Source organism: Leucopleurus acutus, assembly GCF_964270905.1.
Source record: "Leucopleurus acutus genome assembly, chromosome: 21".
Lineage (NCBI taxonomy): Eukaryota > Metazoa > Chordata > Mammalia > Artiodactyla > Delphinidae > Leucopleurus > Leucopleurus acutus.
Window position 1 is genome coordinate 13434504 of NC_139163.1, and position 21797 is coordinate 13456300.

At 42.0% G+C, this 21797-nt stretch overlaps 1 protein-coding gene across 3 annotated transcripts in view; it reads left to right on the forward strand.

The window, feature by feature from the left end:
- The window catches only part of SNX25 (sorting nexin 25), a 112041-nt gene that overhangs the window by 15627 nt on the left and 74617 nt on the right, over positions 1-21797 (forward strand). For all 3 annotated transcript variants that reach the window (XM_082863964.1, XM_082863962.1, XM_082863963.1), the window contains exons 2-5: positions 10812-10896; positions 15392-15608; positions 19177-19349; positions 20486-20672. In XM_082863964.1, coding sequence (XP_082720090.1) covers positions 10812-10896; positions 15392-15608; positions 19177-19349; positions 20486-20672 — 662 coding nt within the window. The remainder of the gene's footprint in view (positions 1-10811; positions 10897-15391; positions 15609-19176; positions 19350-20485; positions 20673-21797) is intronic.

Sequence of the window (21797 nt, forward strand, 5' to 3'; positions counted from 1 at the left end):
TTAAATTTCCCTTGTAATCAAGTGGAGTGTGTTTTCTAAGGATCTTCAGACTTGAGTCCTTGACATTAGAAATGAAGCACATATTTTCTTCCCACAAGTCTTAATTCTTCCAACTGAATGGAAAAACAATCCTTAGTATATTAGCCTATCTCAAGAAATACCTCTATTGATCAGTTAATAGAGATTTTGCATTTGCATTAATAATCATTTTTCTCTTAGAAAGCAGATTAATCACCAAGAAACATTATTAAAGGAATCTGCTTGTGATACTAGTCAAATCTGAAAGTATGATAGGTCATAATACTAATCACGTGTAATATAACTATAATCACTCTTTGATTAACATCGTAAAAAATTTGGACTAAGACTTTTGGCACCATAATAACAATCTATATTTGAATACTGTTTTGTAATGTAAAAAACCCCCTTTTACGTGCATTATCCTTCTTGAGGTGCATAATAATCCTTTAGTATAAATAGGGCAGACATTATTTAAACTGAATCTCAGAGAAATGGACATGTTCATTATAAGCAGCAAGAAAATGGCAAAGAATCAACTATCGCCTACTTTTACCTGGGTCTCAATTAAGTGCTCTTGCCACTATCGTGTAGATGTCATATGCTTTTGCCATAGTAATAATAATGGGCTTATGCTCCATCCTGAAGCACATTTGAGTTTCAGGTTTGTTCAGAGAAAAGATCTAGCTGATTTCATGCCCAGTCATAGGATCTAGTCTCAGGATCTATCCTGATTATCTTTCATTGTAGAAATGGAAACAGAACCTTGATTCCTACATCCGCATGCAGGCAGGGTTGGCCTTTAGCCTGAACGCAACAATACTTCGATAACTGGAGTGATAAGCTACAGAAGCTACTGATAATCTAATCTACCATTGATCTCTTGCCAAGTTCATTTTAGGTAAAATCATGATAGAGATTTATGCTTCCGGAGGCCAGAGTGGTTTACTTTACTGTGTAAGTATCCCTGAGGGTAGAGAAGGCCCTGACCTGCCCGTGTGGCCATCACTCATCTCCCCACCTGGAAATAAACACCCTGCAGTGTTGGGCTTTCAAGGCACGTAGGTTAGTGTTGGTTGAAGAGTCTGGAAAGGGACTTTTCCTGTTCAGCTTTGCATAGTCTGTGCTTCAGTGTCCCCTACCCCCCACGCCCTGTTGTCCCTTCAGTTTCTCGTTGGCTGATAGAAGACTCTGCTTGAAGCACATCAACATTCTCGAGGCGCACAGTCCTTTGCAGTCAGAGTCCAAATCCACTGTATGGGTTCACAGACACTTTTAGTATTTTTTAGAACATTTTTGGTGGTACTACACTTAGATCAATAGCATGGAAAGGAATATGTTTTTCATTTAAAATGGGAAAAAATGGTGAGGCCAAAGTAAATACGCAGTAGTTATAGTTAAATTACAGTATAAGTCAGTCAAAATAATATATTCCAAATCTTTCATTACATAAAAGATGCTCATGATATAATGAGCATGAAAAACCAGGTGCAGAACTGTGTGAGTACTGTGATCCTAATTTCTTCAAAAGTGTATGAAAATAAGGGCTTCCCTGGTGGCGCAGTGGTTGAGAGTCCGCCTGCCGATGCAGGGGACACGGGTTCGTGCCCCGGTCCGGGAGGATCCCACATGCCGCGGAGCGGCTAGGCCCGAGAGCCATGGCCACTGAGCCTGCGCGTCCCGAGCCTGTGCTCCGCAACGGGAGAGGCCGCAGCAGTGAGAGGCCCGCATAACGCAAAAAAAAAAAAAAAAAAGTGTATGAAAATAAAAAAGCACCAATAGTAATTTTTATAATTAATAATGTGTTGTCAGGCATTGTTTAAGTGCTGCATGTGTATTAACTCAGTTAATGCTCGTATCAACCCTAAGAGGTAGGTACTGCTGTTATCTTTGTTTTACAGATGAGGACATGAGGTACAGAAAAGTATGTTGTCCAAAGTAAGTAATAGTAAGGATTGGAGTCGCTAACTAGGAGGAAATAGACCAGAATATCAATAGTGATTATCTCTGGATAATGGTGTTATCAGTTGATTTAATTTTGAATTGCATCTATAATATAGAATGTGTCTCTACACTTGATATAATTAGAAATAGTATTTTTAAAAGAAATTGAAGCATCTTTGGAATCTAGAAAAACCATATGAGAACATTTGTAGGTTTGAATTTCAAAGAATAGCTTCTCCTAATATCTAAAACAGAAATTATTCTTAATTAAGAGGGGTAAAAACACGCAAAACCACTACTTTCTGTCAATACAGTCTCCCTAAATGATAACCTCTCAGTATATGTTTGACAAATTTCTTTTAGCGATAAGGAGAACAAGACCTTTTCTAACTCACGGTTAAACATTATATGATTTCAATTTTCTTAAATTTACCAAGGCTTGATTTGTGACCCAAGATGGGATCTATCCTGGAGAATGTTCCATGTGCACTTGAGAAGAAAGTGTAATCTGCTGTTTTTGGATGGAACGTCCTATAAATATCAATTAAATCTGTCTGGTTTGTTGTGTCATTTAAAGCTTGTGTTTCCTTATTAATTTTCTGTCTAGATGATCCGTCCATTGGTATAAGTGGGGTGTTAAAGTCCCCCACTATTTTTGTGTTGCTGTCGATTTCCTGTTTTATAGCTGTTAGCATTTGCCTTATGTATTGAGGTGCTCCTGTGTTGGGTGCATATATATTTATAATTGTCATACCTTCTTCTTGGATTGATCCCTTGATCATTATGTAGTGTCCATCCTTGTCTCTTGTAACATTCTTTATTTTAAAGTCTATTTTATCTGATATGAGTATTGCTACTCCAGCTTTCTTTTTTTTTTTTTTTTTTTTTTTTTGTGGTACGCGGGCCTCTCACTGTTGCGGCCTCTCCCGTTGCGGAGCACAGGCTCCGGACGCACAGGCTCAGTGGCCATGGGTCACGGGCCCAGCTGGTCCGCCGCATGTGGGATCTTCCCGGACCAGGGCACGAACCCGCGTCCTCTACATCGGCAGGCGGACTCTCAACCACTGCGCCACCAGGGAAGCCCTCCAGCTTTCTTTTGATTTCCACTTGTATGGAATATCTTTTTCCGTCCCCTCACTTTCAGTCTGTATGTGTCCCTAGGTCTGAAGTGGGTCTCTTGTAGACAGCATATATACTGGTCTTGTTTTTGTATCCATTCAGTGAGCCTGTGTCTTTTGGTTGGAGCATTTAATCCATTCACATTTAAGGTAATTAATTATCGATATGTATGTTCCTGTTACCATTTTCTGAATTGTTTCTGGTTTGTTTTTGTAGGTCCTTTTCTCCTCTTGTGTTTCCCACTTAGAGAAGTTCCTTTAGCATTTGTTGTAGAGCTGGTTTGGTGGTGCTGAATGCTCTTAGCTTTTGCTTGTCTGTAAAGCTTTTGATTTCTCCATCGAATCTGAATGAGATCCTTGCCCGGTAGAGTATTGTTGGTTGTAGTTTCTTCCCTTTCATCTCTTTAAATATATCATGTCACTCCCTTCTGGTTTGTAGAGTTTCTGCTGAGAAATCAGCTGTTAACCTTATGGGGATTCCCTTGTATGTTATTTGTCATTTTTCCCTTGTTGCTTTTAATAATTTTTCTTTGTCTTAATTTTTGTCAGTTTGCTTACTGTGTGTCTCGGCATGTTTCTCCCTGAATTTATACTGCCTGGGACTCTCTGTGCTTCCCAGACTTGGGTGGCTATTTCCTTTCCCATGTTAGGGAAGTTTTTGACTATAATCTCTTCAAATATTTTCTCAGGCCCTTTCTCTGTCTCTTCTCCCTCTGGGACCCCTCTAGTGAGAATGTTGGTGTGTTTAATGTTGTCCCAGAGGTCTCTTAGGCTGTCTTCATTTCTTTTAATTCTTTTTTCTCTATTCTGTTCCACAGCAGTGATTTCCACCATTCTGTCTTCCAGGTCACTTATCTGTTCTTCTGCCTCAGTTATTCTGCTATTGATTCCTTCTAGTGTATTTTTCATTTCAGTTATTGTATTGTTCATCTGTTTGTTTGTTCTTTAATTCTTCTAGGTCTTTGTTAAACATTTCTTGCATCTTCTCAATCTTTGCGTCTATTCTTTTTCTGAGGTCCTGGATCATCTTCACTATCATTATTCTGAATTCTTTTTCTAGAAGGTTGCCTATCTCCACTTCATTTAGTTGTTTTTCTGGGGTTTTATCTTGTTCCTTCATCTGGTACATAGTCCTCTGCCTTTTCATTTTGTCTATCTTTCTATGAATGTGGTTTTCATTCCACAGGCTGCAGGATTGTAGTTCTTCTTGCTTCTGCTGTCTGCCCTCTGGTGGATGAGGCTATCTTACAGGATTGTGCAAGTTTCCTGATGGGAGGGACTGGTGGTGGGTAGAGCTGGGTGTTGCTCTGGTGGGCAGAGCTCAGTAAAACTTTAATCTGCTTGTCTGCTGATGGGTGGGGCTGAGTTCCCTCCCTGTTGGTTGTTTGGCCTGAGGCGACCCAGCACTGGAGCCTATGTGCTCTTTGGTGGGGCTAATGTTGGACTCTGGGAGGGCTCACGCCAAGGAGTACTTCCCAGAGCTTCTGCTGCCAGTGTCCTTGTCCCCACGGTGAGCCACAGCCACCCCCCGCCTCTGCGGGAGACCCTCCAACACTAGCAGGTAGGTCTGGCTCAGTCTGCTGTGGGGTCACTGCTCCTTCCTCCTGGGTCCTAATGTGCACACTACTTTGTGTGTGCCCTCCAAGGGTGGAGTCTCTGTTTCCCCCAGTCCTGTTGAAGTCCTGCAGTCAAATCCCGCTAGCCTTCCATGTCTGATTCTCTGGGAATTCCTCCTCCTATTGCCAGATCCCCCAGATTGGGAAGCCTGACGTGGGGCTCAGAACCTTCATGCCAGTGGGTGGACTTCTGTAGTATAAGTGTTCTCCAGTTTGTGAGTCACCCACCCAGTGGTTATGGGATTTGATTTGATTGTGATTGTGCCCCTCTACTGTCTCATTAGGTCTTCTCCTTTGTCTTTGGATGTGGGGTATCTTTTTTGTTGAGTTCCAGTGTCTTCCTGTCAATGACTGTTCAGCAGTTGTGGTTCTGGTGCTCTCGCAAGAGGGAGTGAGCGCACGTCCTTCTACTCCGCCATCTTGAACCAATCCATGGTTAAACATTATAAAGCACAATCCAGGAAACTGATTCTGATCAAACCAGGTTTCGTTTAATACTTAAAAACTTCACCAGTGATAGAAAGTGTAGAGGCACATATGCAATAGAACATCTCCAGGACATGGACACTTTGCTCTCTGGAAGGTACAGCCTCAAAAGCAAAAATGCTTTGGGAACACTGTGTTCTATTATGTAGTGTCTTAATTTTGGTGACTTAAGTTTCAGCCCTTCTCTCTTGCTTTTGTTTCCACTATACCTTTACCTTCTGAAAACCAAGAAATCAGCTGTTAAACCAACCAGCTGATTAGCCTCAACTTGTCACAAGTTGATTACATTTTGAGCTTTATTAGTGATAATAGCTGTATTTTGCTATATGTGCCAGGAATACTGCTAAATTTTTTCTGTGAGCCAGCAATTACAGACCAGGTGCCCAGCGTTCCAATGTGGCTCAGGATTTGGTCCAAACAGTGTAAGCCCACAGTGTTTGGAATAAAATGAATTACTTGGAGATATGATATAAAATTCTTGATTTCCGTTTTTTGTTGGAAACAGTTGGGACCCCGAGCAACCCCCTTAACTCATTTATTTTCCTGCCAGGCTCTTGCTGTCTTGTTTCTTTCTTGGACCCCTGCTATTATTTCCTTTAAGTCTCTGAGGTGTTATAAGCCCACTTCAGCTAGAGAGGGAGTGGCTGGGACAAGGACCTACCATTAGTAAGAAGTCCTGTTGGACTTGGGAGCCCTCATAATTCCTCACGGTGGCCACTCAGCTTCCATTTTGACATGACTGCTGTCATTCATGTCACAACCTTTCGTCAGGGTCTTCCTATCTTCCTCAGAAGGGATATGTGTGGGTCCTTTGTTTCTTTGGTTTTGATTAAATTATTTTTTGAGGAGGAGGCAGAATATGGTTGGTTTGAAAGGAACCATGGTTTTGAGAATAACATAGTTTAAGAATGAGAATATTAGTCATGAGATCCCGGTAGACTGTCAGATGCTGAAAATACTTGGAAACACTCGGCCACGTGACAACTCCACGTGGATAATGATGATTGGGGGTTTGTGTTTGTTTTCCTAACATAAGTCACTCTTTCAGTAGCTTTACAGGAAATTATACCCATCACTCCTTCAATTGCTTTTCCTTTTAAAATAAACCAAAATAAATAATTTTTTTTATTATTGTTGAAGTGTATAGCAAAGGAGAGAAACACTTGTTTATTTGAGTAGCTCAGGTAATAGGCATGAAAGGAATTACCAGTCATGGATTGGCTGTTCTAGCCCCAACTCTGCTCCCACAGCAAGGAACACAGTAAGCAATGTCATCCTTGTAAACAATGGAAAATGAGGTGTATGTCTCAGCTGGATTCCAGATCATTCCTGGTTGTCTAGTTGCTAATGGTGTCAGAGTACCCAGGTCTCTCCGCGTGGATTCTCTCCGAATGTTGTTCCCTCAGGAGAGGGTGTCTTTACTCTGACACAAAGACAGTTTGAGTGTATCATGGCTGTAGACTAACAGCTGACGTTCAGGAGTAAACAGAAAGCTGATATGTACTCAGGAAAGGGTTTGTTGATATGGCATCTATTCCTTGTTGCTGAGAATCATATATCAGAGAAGAGCTTTCAGGTTTTGCCCTGTCTTTGGAAAACGTTTTCTTTGGTTTTTATTTATTTAGTTTTTGGCTGTGTTGGGTCTTCATTGCTGTGCGCGGGCTTTCTCTAGTTGTGGCGAGTGGTGGTGCGCGGGCTTCTCTTGTTGTGGACCATGGGCTCTAGGCACGCTAGATTCAGTAGTTGTGGCTCACGGCCTTAGTAGTTGTGCCTGGCGGGCTCTAGAGCTCAGGCTCAGTAGTTGTGGTACATGGGCTTAGTTGCTCCGCGCATGTGGAATCTTCCCGGACCAGGGCTCGAACCCATGTCCCCTGCATTGGCAGGCGGATTCTTAACCACTGCGCCACCAGGGAAGCCTGGAAAACGTTTTCAAAATGAGCAATTATATGTTGAGGCTGCTCACTTTCTCTCCCCAGGGAACTCACTGAGTGATTAAAAGTGATCTTGACAAGTTGGTTCTAAGCTAGGTTTACATCTTAAAATGAAGACAGGTTTCATTTATTTTAATTAAGTAAAAAATAAGGTGTATTTTTTACATGGCAGGGGTTCTGGTTCACCAAACTCCCATCTATCTTAATATTGGGATATGGAGGCCAAACATCAGATGAGGGTGGACTGCTCAGACTGTACTCGAAGTCCTCAGTTCTGGATCGAGTAGTGAAGACTTCTGTCACTTACCCTTTGTGACAGAGGGAGAAGGATGCCCATTTTTCTCTCACCTTTCCTAAAACCAGCATTCTTAGGAAAGTGGTTGTCAGGAAGAGGCAGGCTTTCCCTGAGGGATGGGAGGGACCTGCGTAGTGCAGAGAGGGAGGTTAGCATTTGCTGTAACACATCTTTTGGGGAAGTCTCTGTCAGTGTGGAGTTCCTTTTTTCAAACCTATAAATGGAAGGAGAATGAAGACAGGTTTTGCTCCACTGCCCTCTGGGCCACAGGAATGCACATGTGCCTCTGTTTTAGTGCCTGCCTTCTCCCTTTCTTTCCCTTCCTCCCCTTCTTTCTCTCTTTCTCCACCTCGGGATAATGATTAATTAGTGAATTCCATCTCTGTGATCTGAAAGAAAAGGAGTATGTAGTGACTAATCTACACTCATGTAGTAGTTTAGTCATGAGGAGATTCTGGTTCCATAAATATTAAATCCTTAAAAAAGGAATTTCCATGCATGGTTACCCAGTTACTTTGGGCCCGTGATGCTTTCTTTTATCTTCCTGTTCTCCTTACTTACAGACTCACCATCAGGCTGTGAGGATGGGACAGGGCTGAAGAACTGTTTTTTCTTTCTATTAAGGGCCAGTGACCCCCTGGGGGATGGGGTGCAGGGAAATCCAAAATCAGTTTGGAAAATGAGATGGAAGAAATAATAGCGCTTTTAGGTAAAGAGCCAACATAGAAAACATTATTCTCATATAAGCTTTTTAAATTAAAGAGAGTAAAGGTCTAATTCAGGTGCAGTGAGTAGTGACAAACATGTTTATTGTAGGTATTACATCTAAGTATGAAGCAGAGAGAGAAAAGAAATATGCAGACAGATGGCAATAATTAGTAAAGCCATAACTAGGGAGAGAAAGAAAAGATAAAAAGTAAGAAACGGTTTTGAAGGAAGTTGTAACGATAGACACAGGAGCTCACAATATGCTTAGATATGCATGTGCTGTCGTATTCACACCTGCTTCTCTCCCAGCCCTTAAAGACAGTTTCTATTTTAAGAACCCAGATTCAGGAACTTCTCGATTAAGCGTTGTTTGGCTGTGGTTTCATCATCCGGTTAGTACTGTGCATGAAAACTGCCATACCTATATTTGGGAAGCTATAACAGACTGCCGAAGACTTGAGAAGTTGTGATTAAAGTTATTTATCAGTATCGCGCTCTAAAAGTATTATCTCAATTAAAATTTTGTCCCCAGTTCATAAGTTGTTGAAATATCTGCCTGATGTTCTAAAAGGCACTAGAATTTAAAAATTCTTCTCATCTCTTTAACTTTTTTCTTTCACAAACTAAAATTTTTTAAATTGCATTAAAATGTACTTACCCCTTAATTTTATAACAAGCTACTCAAGAGACTAGAAAATGGTTTTAAACGCATGAGAGTATATTTCTTTTAGGAATAAAGTGGCTTTTGTCTATAGGATTATGTATGATTAAGGTTTTTTTTTTAAAATGATTCCTTGGGAAAGTGTTGAATGTTATATGTTAATTTGTAGCATGAAGGGATTCTTGAGGCTTTTAAAAGTGTTTCAGCTAAGGAATCTCAAGACTATGGCATTTGGGACTTCCCTGGTGCCACAGTGGTTAAGAATCCGCCTGCCAGTGCAGGGGACAGAAGTTGGAGTCCTGGTCCGGGAAGATCCCACATGCTGCGGAGCAACTAAGCCCGTGCGCTACAACTACTGAGCCTGTCCTCTAGAGCCCCCGAACCACAACTACTGAGCCCATGTGCCACCACTACTGAAGCCCGCGTGCCTAGAGGCCGTGCTCCACAACAAGAGAAGCCACGGCAGTGAGAAGCCCCCGCACTGCAACGAAGAGTAGCCCCCGCTCACTGCAACTAGAGAAAGCCCGTGCGCAGCAACGAAGACCCAATGCAGCCAAAAATAAATCAATAAGTAAATTTATTGAAAAAGACTATGGCTTTTGTTTTTTAATAACAGTGATCACAAAAATGGTTGATACTCTTGGCATTTGACCCATGGTAGTGTAAAACTAAGCCAAGGACTAGAAATTCTCTGCTCATGGTCGGGTGGTCCAGGGCCATGGGGTTGATTGCAGCTGTGTTGGGGTGGTCTGCCCAAGAACAAAGGGATTTCCTCATGCTCATTTACTGGATGAAGGTGATGCTAACATGAGCCATTTAGATCTCCTGAGTGACTGTGGTGGTGCTAGTAAAGCACTTGTAATATTTCACATGCCTAAAGACGTGCTCTACGTTCCACTACTAGTAACTTGTTTTTATTGCTCTGAAACCAATAAGTGGCCCAGTTACATTATACATGCTTTTGATCACTTTGGTATGTGATCAATTAAAAGTTTTCCTCTTTAATGTCATCTTACTAGCCAGATAGTGGGATTTAAATCTGATACATTGCCCCTCTCTGTTTTTGTTTTTGCCAGCTAGTATCTTTTTATAATTAAAACCTTAAAATTTACTGTTACACAGACACATGTGGAGGAAGAAGTTAAAATCCTATGCCTCTGCCTATTAAAGGAAACCACTTTTAATAGTTTAGCACGTGTGCTTCCAAGCATTTTCCATCGTGGAAAACTTTCCATGAAGGCATATGTATCCCTAATTCATTCCTTTTAAGGGTTGCATTATGTAAAATATGAGCATATCATAATTTAACTCTTTGGCTATTGATATGCACTTGGGCTATTTCCAGTTTTTTGCCCTTACAATCAACACAGCAGTGAAATTCTTGGTGTATATACTTTTTTGCAACGTGGAGGTATTTTATGCTGGCTAGATCCCTAGGAGTGGAATTGCTGAGTGAAGGTAGTGCATTTAAAATAACTCTTATACTTTGTGTCTTATTTTAGAGAAATCTTCTCCATCCCAGGATTCAACACAGCGTCTCCCTTGTTTCCTTTAAATGTTTTTTTAGTTGAAAAAAATATTTAGTGTTTTAATCACTTTGGAGTTATTTATATATGAAGTGTGAGATAAGACTCTAATCTTTTTTGCCACATGAATATCAGATTGTCCCAACACCACTTATTGAGTCGTCTGTTTTCCTCACAGATTTCAAATTCTTTCTCATTATGTTCTTAATTCTCATATATAGATATGTATCTATATATAGGTGTTTTTGTACTTTCTACCATTCTGTTGATTTGTTTATTCCTACACTGATATCATACTGTTTTGATATCTGGTAGGGAAAATCCTTCCTTAATTCTTCTTTTTCAAAAATTTCTTAACCTTAAGCATTTATTTATTTTTCCAGAAGAACTTTATAATCAGTTAAGCAATATTTTAGTGCCTGTTTAAATGGTTTTTCATACCTTTGGTTTTATTTTTATGTATGATTTATTCATTCAGTAATATGCATTTTTTCTTCTTCTATTTCAGAGTCCTGTGTGTGGAAACTCACACGAGTCAGTTCAGTCTAGAAGGGTAGTCATTTCTCATAACATGGACAAGGCTCTGAAAGAAGGTAAGGATTAAGTTAGGATATATAATTACCATGGGAAGCAATTCATTATGTTCTAAAAGGAAAATAATCATTCCTAGCAAATTTATCTATCCTTGTCTACATGTTGCATTTGAATTTTTTCTTCATGAATTTTTACTTGAAGACTTAATAAATACATCCATATTTTAGTTAAATGGATGGGATCTAAACATTGATTAAGTAGGAATTTGCAGGTCACATGAAACTACCCAGCTAAGTGGAGCTAGTTCCAGGATAGGAAGCAAGGATCTGCTCTCTCTTACCTAAAGTAGGTATCAGGAAACTTTGTTTCTTTTAGATATAAACTAGAGAAGGTGCGTTGGGGATGAGTACACTCAGGCTCGCTCATGGACAAACCAGTTAACCAAATTTAGGGATATCAGTCAACCTTATAAAAGAAAGAAGGACATTCACGTGAAACTTGTATTAAGGATGATTGGAAAGGGGATTGTGGCGGGTACAATATTATCTGTCTAGAAATGGGGACAAGTAAGTGTAATTACAAATATTAAAGTTTAAAAGAGAATAATATATTTTGATCAAATTAAAGTTTAAAAGGATATTTTAAAAATTAAATTTCTAAAAACTGATAATTTCAGTTATACGTACAGAAAAAAATGTCTGAGGTTTTTCAGATGAAAATACATGGTGTTAAATATGAAGTTAGGAGAGAACTGGCAGCTATACCAGACACCCTTAAAAGATTTTCTCCTGAAGTTACATTTCCTAGAAAACTGACAGAAGATAGACTTTTTTGTTTGTTTGTTTTGTTCTTGCGGTATGCGGGCCTCTCACTGCTGTGGCCTCTCCCGTTGCGGAGCACAGGCTCCGGATGCGCAGGCCCAGCGGCCATGGCTCACGGGCCCAGCCGCTCCGCGGCATGTGGGATCTTCCCAGACCGGGGCACAAACCCGTGTCCCCTGCATCGGCAGGCGGACTCTCAACCACTGCGCCACCAGGGAAGCCCAGAAGATAGACTTTTAAAAATATTTTCGACTTGCTATTAAATCTCACTAGATCTATAGCCTAACTTTCACTAGGCTCCCCTGAATTATCTCACTAATGTGGGCCAGAGAATTTAATTCAGTAAGTATCGCGTACCTGCTGTTTGTTTGCTCAGTAGACCTGGACTACTCTAAGTAGACAGACTACTTAGACTGTCCAAGGATTAGATGCTGACACAGCGGAAGCAGAGCTAGTACCTCAAAGAGCATGACTTCCCCCTCCCCATAGGCTCAACTTATCTTGTTCATGACCCACTCTTCCTTCCTTCCTCCCTTCCTTCCTCCCTCCCTCCCCCCTCCCTCCCCCCTCCCCCCTCCCCCTCCCTCCCCCTCCCCCCTCCCCCTCCCTCCCCCTCCCCCCCTTCCCCTCCCCCCTCCCTCCCCCTCCCCCCTCCACCTCTCCCCTTCCCCCTCCCCCTCCCCCTCCCCCTCCCCCCTCCCCCCTCCCCCCTCCCCCCTCCCCCTCCCCCTCCCCTCCCCCTCCCCCTCCCCCTCCCCCTCCCCCCTCCCCCTCCCCCCTCCCCCCTCCCCCCTCCCCCCTCCCCCTCCCCCCTCCCCCCTCCCCCTTCCCCCTCCCCCCTTCCCCCTCCCCCTCCCCCTCCCCCCTCCCCCTCCCCCCTCCCCCTCCCCCCTCCCCCTCCCCCCTCCCCCCCTTCCCCTCTCTCTTTCTTTCTTGCTGTGTTGGGTCTTCGTAGCTGCACACGGGCTTTCTGTAGTTTCGGCGAGCAGGGGCTACTCTTCGTTGTGGTGTGTGGGCTTCTCATTGCAGTGCCTTCTCTCGTTGTGGAGCACAGGCTCTAGGTGCACGGGCTCAGTAGTTGTAGCACATGGGCTCAGTAGTTGTGGCTCGCGGGCTATAGAGCGCAGGCTCAGTAATTGTGGTGCACGGGCTTAGTTGCTCCACGCATGTGTGATCTTTCCGGACCAGGGCTCGAACCTGTGTCCCCTGCATTGGCAGGTGGATTCTTAACCACTACGCCACGAGGGAAGTCCCTCATTCATGACTCTTTACCTAGTGGTATGAAATATCTGTCCATTTTTGTTGAATGAATGAGTAGATCAACCAGTGACATAACCTAATAACCTCAAAATCTTCCCAGAAGATGACTTTCGTTCTGCACACAGAGAGTAATTATTAATTGCATTTTTGAAAACTTTGTACACCGTAAAGGGCCATCTATATGATCAATGAAATTGTTGTTCTTATCATTATCGTTGGGGCAGTTTCTGGTGGAATGCAGACTGTTTCTTTGTGCCAAGAGACTCAGGTCATGGACATTTACAACCTGCGGCGCTCTACCTCCTGGGCATGGAAGATTGCACCCTGAGTTATCCTGGGGAGAAGGCAGAGATGGAAAATGGCTCTCTCGGAGCTTCTCTCTCATACTGTTTACTTAGGTTGAGTCATTCCTTGTTCTGAACATTTATAGATAGAGACTTAACCTAGCATCACATTTTCTAGACTACATGGTAGCTTTTTAACTGGTCTCTTCACCTCTAGTAATTCTCTACTTTGTTACCCTAAATCCTCTTTTCAGGTTAATCTAACTAAAGCTGAAAAGTTCTTATCATGTTATTTCATTCTCTCTAATCTTCAGTGATTCCCTCTTACCTACTTATTTCTTTGAGAGCCGTCCTAGAAATTAGATGTATTTGAGTGATAATAGCATCTGAATTTTTGTTGGCTGTTATGCCTTTAGAAGAAAATCTCTTTGCTTGGCAGTGAGAATAAGTGTTCTTTCACTTCTCACTGTGGTTTATTACATTTCTTACGCTTATTTCTTAATGAAAACCATAAAATGATTTTATGATCACGAATTTCTGTCTCCTTGAATTGACCTAGAAGGTATATTTAAAAACATTTTGTTCATATGTGTACTTGTGTAGGTGAGTGTATGTAGTTAGGTAATACATACTTAGAATCATGGCTTTGTTTTGTACTTTTTATATTTGTTATATTTTTATGATACTTAGTTTGAAGAGGGGTACTGATGAGCTATTGATGGAAGATATGCCTGTGGCTAACATATATCTCTATTACTGAGTACAGATTTTTGTCAGTATTTATTTTTATCCATTTCTCACCAAAACCTATTATCAGAGGAGTATTTTAGGTGTGTAATAATTAGAGTATGCAGTGTGGTTAACAAATGTAGTGAGACATTATGTAGGTGAATGTGCCCTTCACATAAATCTTTTAGCTGAAAAGATCTTATTTTTAGAGATTAAGTCTCTTATAATTGCTCTTAATTTCCTGCTTTAATTTGAAATTAAATTTTAATGAAAGGAAAAATGCTTCTATTTTTCCAAACGTTTTGGTTTGCAGATTTATTTGCCACTAGCTAAAAATTCTTTGGCATGAAAACTTTGTTTGATACAAGAGTACGAGAGAAAGAATTGCAAATGAACGAAGTAGCAGTGTTTTACTGGCAAGGTGTGTGTCATCATGCTCTTGTTGCTTGGCCTCGGGGTTCCCAGAAGGAGGGTAAAAGGCTATAAAAGCCTGGAGGCCATGTAATCCAGCCCCACCGTCTCAGGAAGTAATTTTTCCATGTCATCCTTGTCCATTAGATACTCAGCTTGTTTTAAAATTTCTTATGATGGAACATTCGTCATCTAATATGTCAGCCTCTCGAATAGCTTTAAAGTTTTTATTCGGTTCTTCCTTATGTTGAACAGGAAAAACAACTTCCTTGTGATTTCCACCCATTGGTCCTATTTGTACTGTCTAGAGCAATTTAGAATTAAAAAAAAAAAAATCAGAGGGTTTGGTACCAAGATAGAATATTTAAAGATTGGGCTATCTGAGAAAATCCAGTGCCTATGGTCACCACACCCCCAAAATTCTAGTTAGATGAGAATCTCTCATTTTGAAAGGCTTCAGGGAAGAGTGTGTCTTCCCTTGTTTTGTTTTCTACTCTCTTTAAATTTTAAACAGTGAGGGACTTCCCTGGCGGTCCAGCGGTTAAGACTTTGCCTTCCAGTGCAGGGGGTGTGGATTTGATACCTGGTCGGAGAGCTAAGATCCCACATGCCTCTCGGCCAAAACACCAGAACATAAAGCAGAAGCAATATTGTAACAAATTCAATAAAGAATTAAAAAAAAAAATGGTCCACATCAAAAAAAAAATGGTCCACATTTTTTTTTTTTTTTTTTTTTTTGCGGTATGCGGACCTCTCACTGCTGTGGCCTCTCCCATTGTGGAGCACAGGCTCCGTACGTGCAGGTTCAGCGGCCATGGCTCACCGGCCCAGCCGCTCCGCGGTATGTGGGATCTTCCCGGACCGGGGCACGAACCCGTGTCCCCTGCATCGGCAGGCGGACTCTCAACCACTGCGCCACCAGGGAAGCCCGGTCCACGTATTTTAAAGTGACTACTAAATAGCAGGTGGCCAGCTTCCAGTAGAAAAGCCGTCTCAGCGTCTGTTGCTTTCACCCAAGTTTGACGCGTTGCTCTGTCTCTTCCTGGTAGTGTTTGACTACAGTTACAGAGACTACATCCTGTCCTGGTATGGAAGCCTCAGCAGAGACGAGGGGCAGCTCTACCACCTGCTTTCCGAGGACTTCTGGGAAGTTGTCAGACGGCTGCGCCACAGGCTGAGCCGCGTGGACATGGTCAGAGTTGTCTGCAGTGATGTCGTGAGAGCTTTACTCGCTCACTTCTGTGACCTGAAGGCGGCAGACGCCAGGTAACTTATAATGGGAACAACCTCCCCTTCACCTTTATTCACAGTAGAATATTTTCCTTATTGAGAGGTCGTTGAAGTCAAGACAAAACTCGGGCACATTCATCCTGTTGCTGGCACTTGGCTGGAAATGTAGACATATTGGGGGGGATAATTATAATGTTCTGATAGGGTAAACTTAAAAAAATTTTTAACAGAAAACCACTTTGTGGACTTGTTTGCTTTTGTAAATAACTGAAACAGTGACGTGAATTTTATGGAGCCAGCAGCACTATCATGAATGTATTTAGACAGTATTAAGGGTGCCTAGAAACAGAACATTTAAATATAGCTCTTTACACTCGGAAGAGTGTCAGTGAGTTTTCAGTTTTCAGGAAAGTTTAAATGAAGTTCATTTTTTGTGTGCGTGTGAGTCCTGTGTTAAGAGCTCTGTTGCGTCACAATATCCTGAAAATTGATTTTTAAAAGGAACTCAGTGTTGGAGCATGTGGGCTGTGATTAGAGAAGGTCTTCCAATGTGAAAATTGCTAATATTTAGGCTTGTTAGCCTTTTGCTCTGTTACACGGGAAAGGTTTGTGCCTGTGAGGTGACCCTGCCTATGGAAGAAGACTGCAACAAGGCCTTTCTGTGCTCATAACAAATTCTTATTCTCTTAGGTTTGCGGATAGGATTTTAAGTGTTTGTCTTACTCTTGTGTGAGTGACAGCATGGTGACTCATAGCCCTCTAACTGGGACATAAAAAGCAGCCTTACTGCAATAAGTAGCCTTCTGCCTGTTTGCATCTGGACTCAGTTGGAGTAGCAGCGGGCTCCCTACAGCTCCTGTGGCCTCTTCTCATTGACACTGCTCTGCCTCTGCCGTCGGGGACGAGAGAAAGTATTTGCAAAACACGTAAGGGGATGAGTAAGCAGAGGCATCCTCGTCGGGCAGGTGGGAACTCACATTCTTCTAAGAAACCCTGTCTTGCGGCTCTGTCTACTCCCTCTCCTGCCTGTGAGGTTGCTCTGGGGCCTGGCTGCCAAGGGCGCTCGGTCGTGCAGCAGCAGCCCTCTGTCCTTGGCTGTGCCGCCTCTTCCCACGAGTTGTCCCCTCTCCCCATGTCCACGCAGCTCAGGTTCACGTGGCCAGAATCCACAGGGCCGCCATATGCCTGTTCTCCAGCTTGCTGCCCCTGGTGTGTTTTGCAAACTTTAAAAATAAAACCAGAAATACATTTTATATTGTGATGCAGTTTCATCAAATAATGCTCAGTACCTGTGAAAACTTTGATATTTTTTGTTCTTTACCATTTAAAAAAAAATGACATTTGAGACTAAATTTTATTTTGTTCCTTGTGGGTCACAACCCACGGTTTGAAAAAATTACTGTAGAGCTACGGTTTTCAGATTTCGTGGTCTCAGAATCCCTCTACACTCATAAAAGTTATCAAGGACCTGAAAGAGCTTCTGTTTAAGCGGGTTAGAGCCGTGGTGTCCCAGGGCCGGCTTGTGCTGGGTGCGGGAGCGGACGGTGCACATCTCTCAACTCTGAGGTCAGCGATGATCACCTTGTCGGTTTGTAACTGGCCATGGCGTGGGTATTTACTCCTTGAAATCGGCAAATGCTACAAATCGGAACTTTTTTTCCCCCTTGGAGAGCCAGTTGAACGTTTACCAGCTCACCACTCATCCTATCGGTCAATATTTACCATATTAGATATTAAACTAAGACATTTTCCCCCCCCCCCGGTACGCAGGCCTCTCACTGCTGTGGCCTCTCCCGTTGCGGAGCACAGGCTCTGGACGTGCAGGTTCAGTGGCCATGGCTCACGGGCCCAGCTGCTCCGCGGCATGTGGGATCTTCCTGGACCCGGGGCACAAACCCGTGTCCCCTGCATCGGCAGGCGGACTCTCAACCAGTGCGCCACCAGGGAAGCCCGAGAGTATATTTTTCACTGAGACATTTATTTACCAGCTTCTGAAATTACTGCTTTTGTGGATAATATAAAGATATTGTGTTGAGTAAGCATCACAATAATAGAAACAGAGAATTGATTCCATTTTAGAAGCTCCTTTCCTGTGGAATTCCAGTTTTCTCATGCCAAGGGTACATTTAGGCTATGCCTAGAAGCTTCTAGTTGATGATTCTTATTAAAGGAAAAAAAATCTACCATTGTTCTCTGACATTATGGATATTTGAAAAAGTGCCAGTAGGTCACTGGTGTTTTGCATATAGATGATCGTGCCCTGGAGGTGAATGCTGGGGATCTAATATCTGATTGTGCATCACCTTCTACAGATCACACAGTGAGAGTGGCAGAAACCTAGGTTCGATGGTTATCTCGGTACTTGCCTGCCCCAGGTAAACAGTGCCCTCGCCCTGGAAATCACCCTTGGTGTACAGGTTTCCAGTGGCTGCAAAATGACTGTGGCAGCCAGGAAGCACCCAACTGAGTTGGCCACTATCAGGCAAGAGAATAATAAATTGCATTAATAAAAGCAGCGCATCCTCTGGTTGACTGTTAGGCAGTTGTGTGAGGCAGTTTTCCGGTCAGCCTGTATTCATTTCCCAGCTGACGTTCTGTTGGCTGCTTTAAGCCAATCCAGATCACACTTAATTTTTGCCTCTGCTTCCTCTTCCTTTGCCCCATCTGTCTTGTCCAGCATGTTTCAGGAAAACCTAAAGATGATTGTTTTTATGCTATTACATCAATGGCATCTTTAATTTCACAGCCTCCTTTTTACAATCTGTGCATTTTGTTTACTGGTCAAGCACAGGCTTGTTGTTTAAGGCACAAAATAATGCTTGTTTTCACATATATTTCTTCTGTATCTCTGAAATTTTTTTCCTTTTCACTTTAACAATCTCTGATTATGGTGTAGCGTTAAAGAGTCTGGACTTGAGAGTCAGACAGAACAGGACCTGAGAGTTATTTCTACCATTTGTTACCTCTGTGACTTTGGACCGTTCACGTGATCATTCAGATCCTTAATACTCTCATCTATAAAACGGTGATGATGATACCTGCTTCTAGATGTAGGTGGGAAGATTAAATAATACTGCACGTATGAAGTGTATGGAAGGGTAATGTCCTTTTGCTCACTCACGGCATGAGAACCCAGAGGTAAGTACTAGTAGTTGGAGTAAACAAGTGGCAGATCCACACTGACAGGAGGACGCTGCCGGGAGCTGGTGACCCTGGTTTAATGCTTTGTTAGATTTTTTATTTTTTGTTTTGGAGAAATGAAGCTATAGATCACATTTAGGGAGAGAGCTAGGAGACTTAAAAATAATCTAGTTAAAGAGCTGCTCACCCCTTTCTAGATTGTTGCTGTGACTTGGGAGTCGTTTATGAGGGTTGATGCTGCTTAAGGTTGGAAATCCCGAAAGGCCATGCATTTGCATTTTTCCAGATTAGTCTGTGGTTGAGAAAATTACTGACTGTTGATATAGTGAAAGAGTGGACATAGTTATTAAAACTGTTGCGTTGCCCATTTGAAATTTTTTTTTACCTAATGGTACATAACCAAGCTGTTTCTAGAAACGTCTTTCCTTCCCTTTCCCTCTCTTCATGTATTTATTTTTTTCAGACATGAAGAACAGCCGAAGCCCTTTGTGTTGCATGCATTCTTGAGGAACTCAGATGATGAAGTAAGATTTCTACAAACGTGTTCTCGGGTTCTGGTGTTTTGTCTCCTTCCCTCAAAGGATGTCCAGTCTCTCAGCTTACGCATAATGCTTGCAGAAATTCTCACAGCAAAAGGTAGACTTTCATAACTAATTGATATTACTAATGCGATACTTGTGCAAGCTAATGTGCTACATACGAATGTGATAACACTTTATACGACACCTATGCAGACCTTGTATACTGTGGGACATACGGGAATTAAAGTATTTTCAAAAGGTCAGGTTTAAATGTCACTCAGAGAAGGCATCACTTGGCCCTACGTGATAAATAGATGTTTCATATAACATATTACCAAATACATAGGCCACTCTGCTGTTTGTAATAGGTAACCAGTCCTTATGCCCACCACAGTGTAGCATCCACCTGGGATAGATTTTGAGTCACCCAGGCCAGTTACGTGCTTTATGAAAGACTGCCTATACTCAAACTCCAGTATGCGTTTGCTTAAAATACCTTTGCTTCAGGATTCATTGGCAATGCCTATATGTGACTTAGAATAAATAGAAGAGGGACTGAACCACAAAATAATGTGGTTGTTAGAAAAAAAGTGTATCCAGGGAAATGCTTAGCTAGGATAAGGAAAAATGGAAGAAGATATCGTCTGAGAGAAACTTTTCCTATCTCAGAATCTCAAACAAATAAAGTTGTGTTTGATGTGCCGTGATTTAATATCTCATTTATTATCTCTGGGTTAGCCAGCTGTACCCATTAGCTGGTATAGCTAACCACAGAGAAAAGGGGAACTTTCTAACCTAAAGTTAGTGGGATGAATCTGTCATAGTGTCATTGACTTTTTTAACAACTTCCTCCCTGAGGTCTGTTTCACCAGTTGGGAGAATGTTAACTTTCATCTTTTGGCAGATAAAACATATTGAGCCTTATAAAAGAAATCAAAGGGAAAAAAATGAATGTACTTAATTTTGATAGCTTTGTTAACAACTTGGGTTCCAGATGGCTTTCTTTCATTATTCTTTTACATGTAACTCATTTGTTAAAACGACCACTTGGTTGTAGCCATAACTAGTAGCAAACCCAGAGGGATGGGTAGCTGTGTGTGGGGGTGTGTGTGTGGGTGTGTGTGTGTGTCTGTGGCCCATTTGGGTAGTTTTAAAATGTTTCCCAGATGTAGTTTCAATTATATAACATGAAAGCGGTTCCTTTAAAGGAGAATACCCTTTTTAAGTGGTGCTCTCTTCTCTGTCCCACAGTCTTAAAGCCAGTAGTGGAGTTACTTAGTAATCCAGATTACATTAACCAGATGTTGCTTGCCCAGTTGGAGCACAGAGAACAGGTGAATGAACATCACAAGAGAGCCTACACCTATGCTCCCTCCTATGAAGAGTTCATCAAGCTTATTAACAGCAACTCTGATGTTGAGTTCTTGAAGCAACTAAGGTATTTGGTCTTTAATTATAGCGTGACAGTGCTACTGACTATCCTCCTCTACCTAGTTAGGTAAAAAAAAAACAAAAAACTGTGGTTGTCAGGGAAGAAGAAATAAAGGAAGTCCATAAAACTTACTAATCAGTAACAGCAAAATGTATCCAGCTTCTCCCTTGGCAGTGGAATTCGTTCAAAGTATCACGTTTTTCAAATAATTAGGTTATAATAGAAAGCTGTTCAGTTGTTAGAACCTGCGTAGCTGCTCAGGTGCTTACCTTGGAAAAGAAGTAGAAGGAAATACTGTTTTTTGGGGGGGGGGTTTAAAGGATAATTTTTTTAAAAAAAATTATTTATTTATTTTTGGCTGTGTTGGGTCTTCGTTGCTGCACGCAGGCTTTCTCTAGTTGAGGCGAGCAGGGGCTACTCTTCGTTGCAGTGCGCGGGCTTCTTACTGCGGTGGCTTCTCTTGTTGCGGAGCATGGGTTCTAGGTGTGCGGGCTTCAGTAGTGATGGCACATGGGCCTCCGTAGTTGTGGCTTGCTGGCTCTAGGGCGCAGGCTCAGTAGTTGTGGCGCACGGGCTTAGTTGCTCCGCAGCATGTGGGATCTTGCTGGACCAGGGCTCAAATCCATGTCCCTTGCGTTGGCAGGTGGATTCTTAACCACTGCGCCACCAGGGAAGCCCAATGCTGTGTTTTTAAAATTACAGTGTAGACCATTTGTGTTGATTTTCATTTTTCTTAGGAAATACAGAGGCCCAGGTTTGGGAATAAAGGGTTCTTGACTAATGGTTTTGAGAAAACACATTTGAAATATACCCCAGGAATCTAATTTATAGGGGAATTCAGTCTCCTTTACGGTACTTGAGATATTTTTAGGGGTGAGTGTGTGTGTTTATTTTTAATTTTTAAAATACAGGTTATGCATATACAGTATGATTATATAGTATTGTGTAGTTTGTGGATTTTCTAGGCTTCTGTTTCTCTAGTTACCCTTCTGTTTTAGTGTCCCCAAATAAATATGCATGGGAAGAAAGGAAACTCTGGCCTGTCAGTTTTGCTTCTGATAGGTAATTTTTGTAAGTCTCTGGTGGAAAAGTAAAATATTGGCTGAAATTGGGTCTTTGAACTGTTTGAGG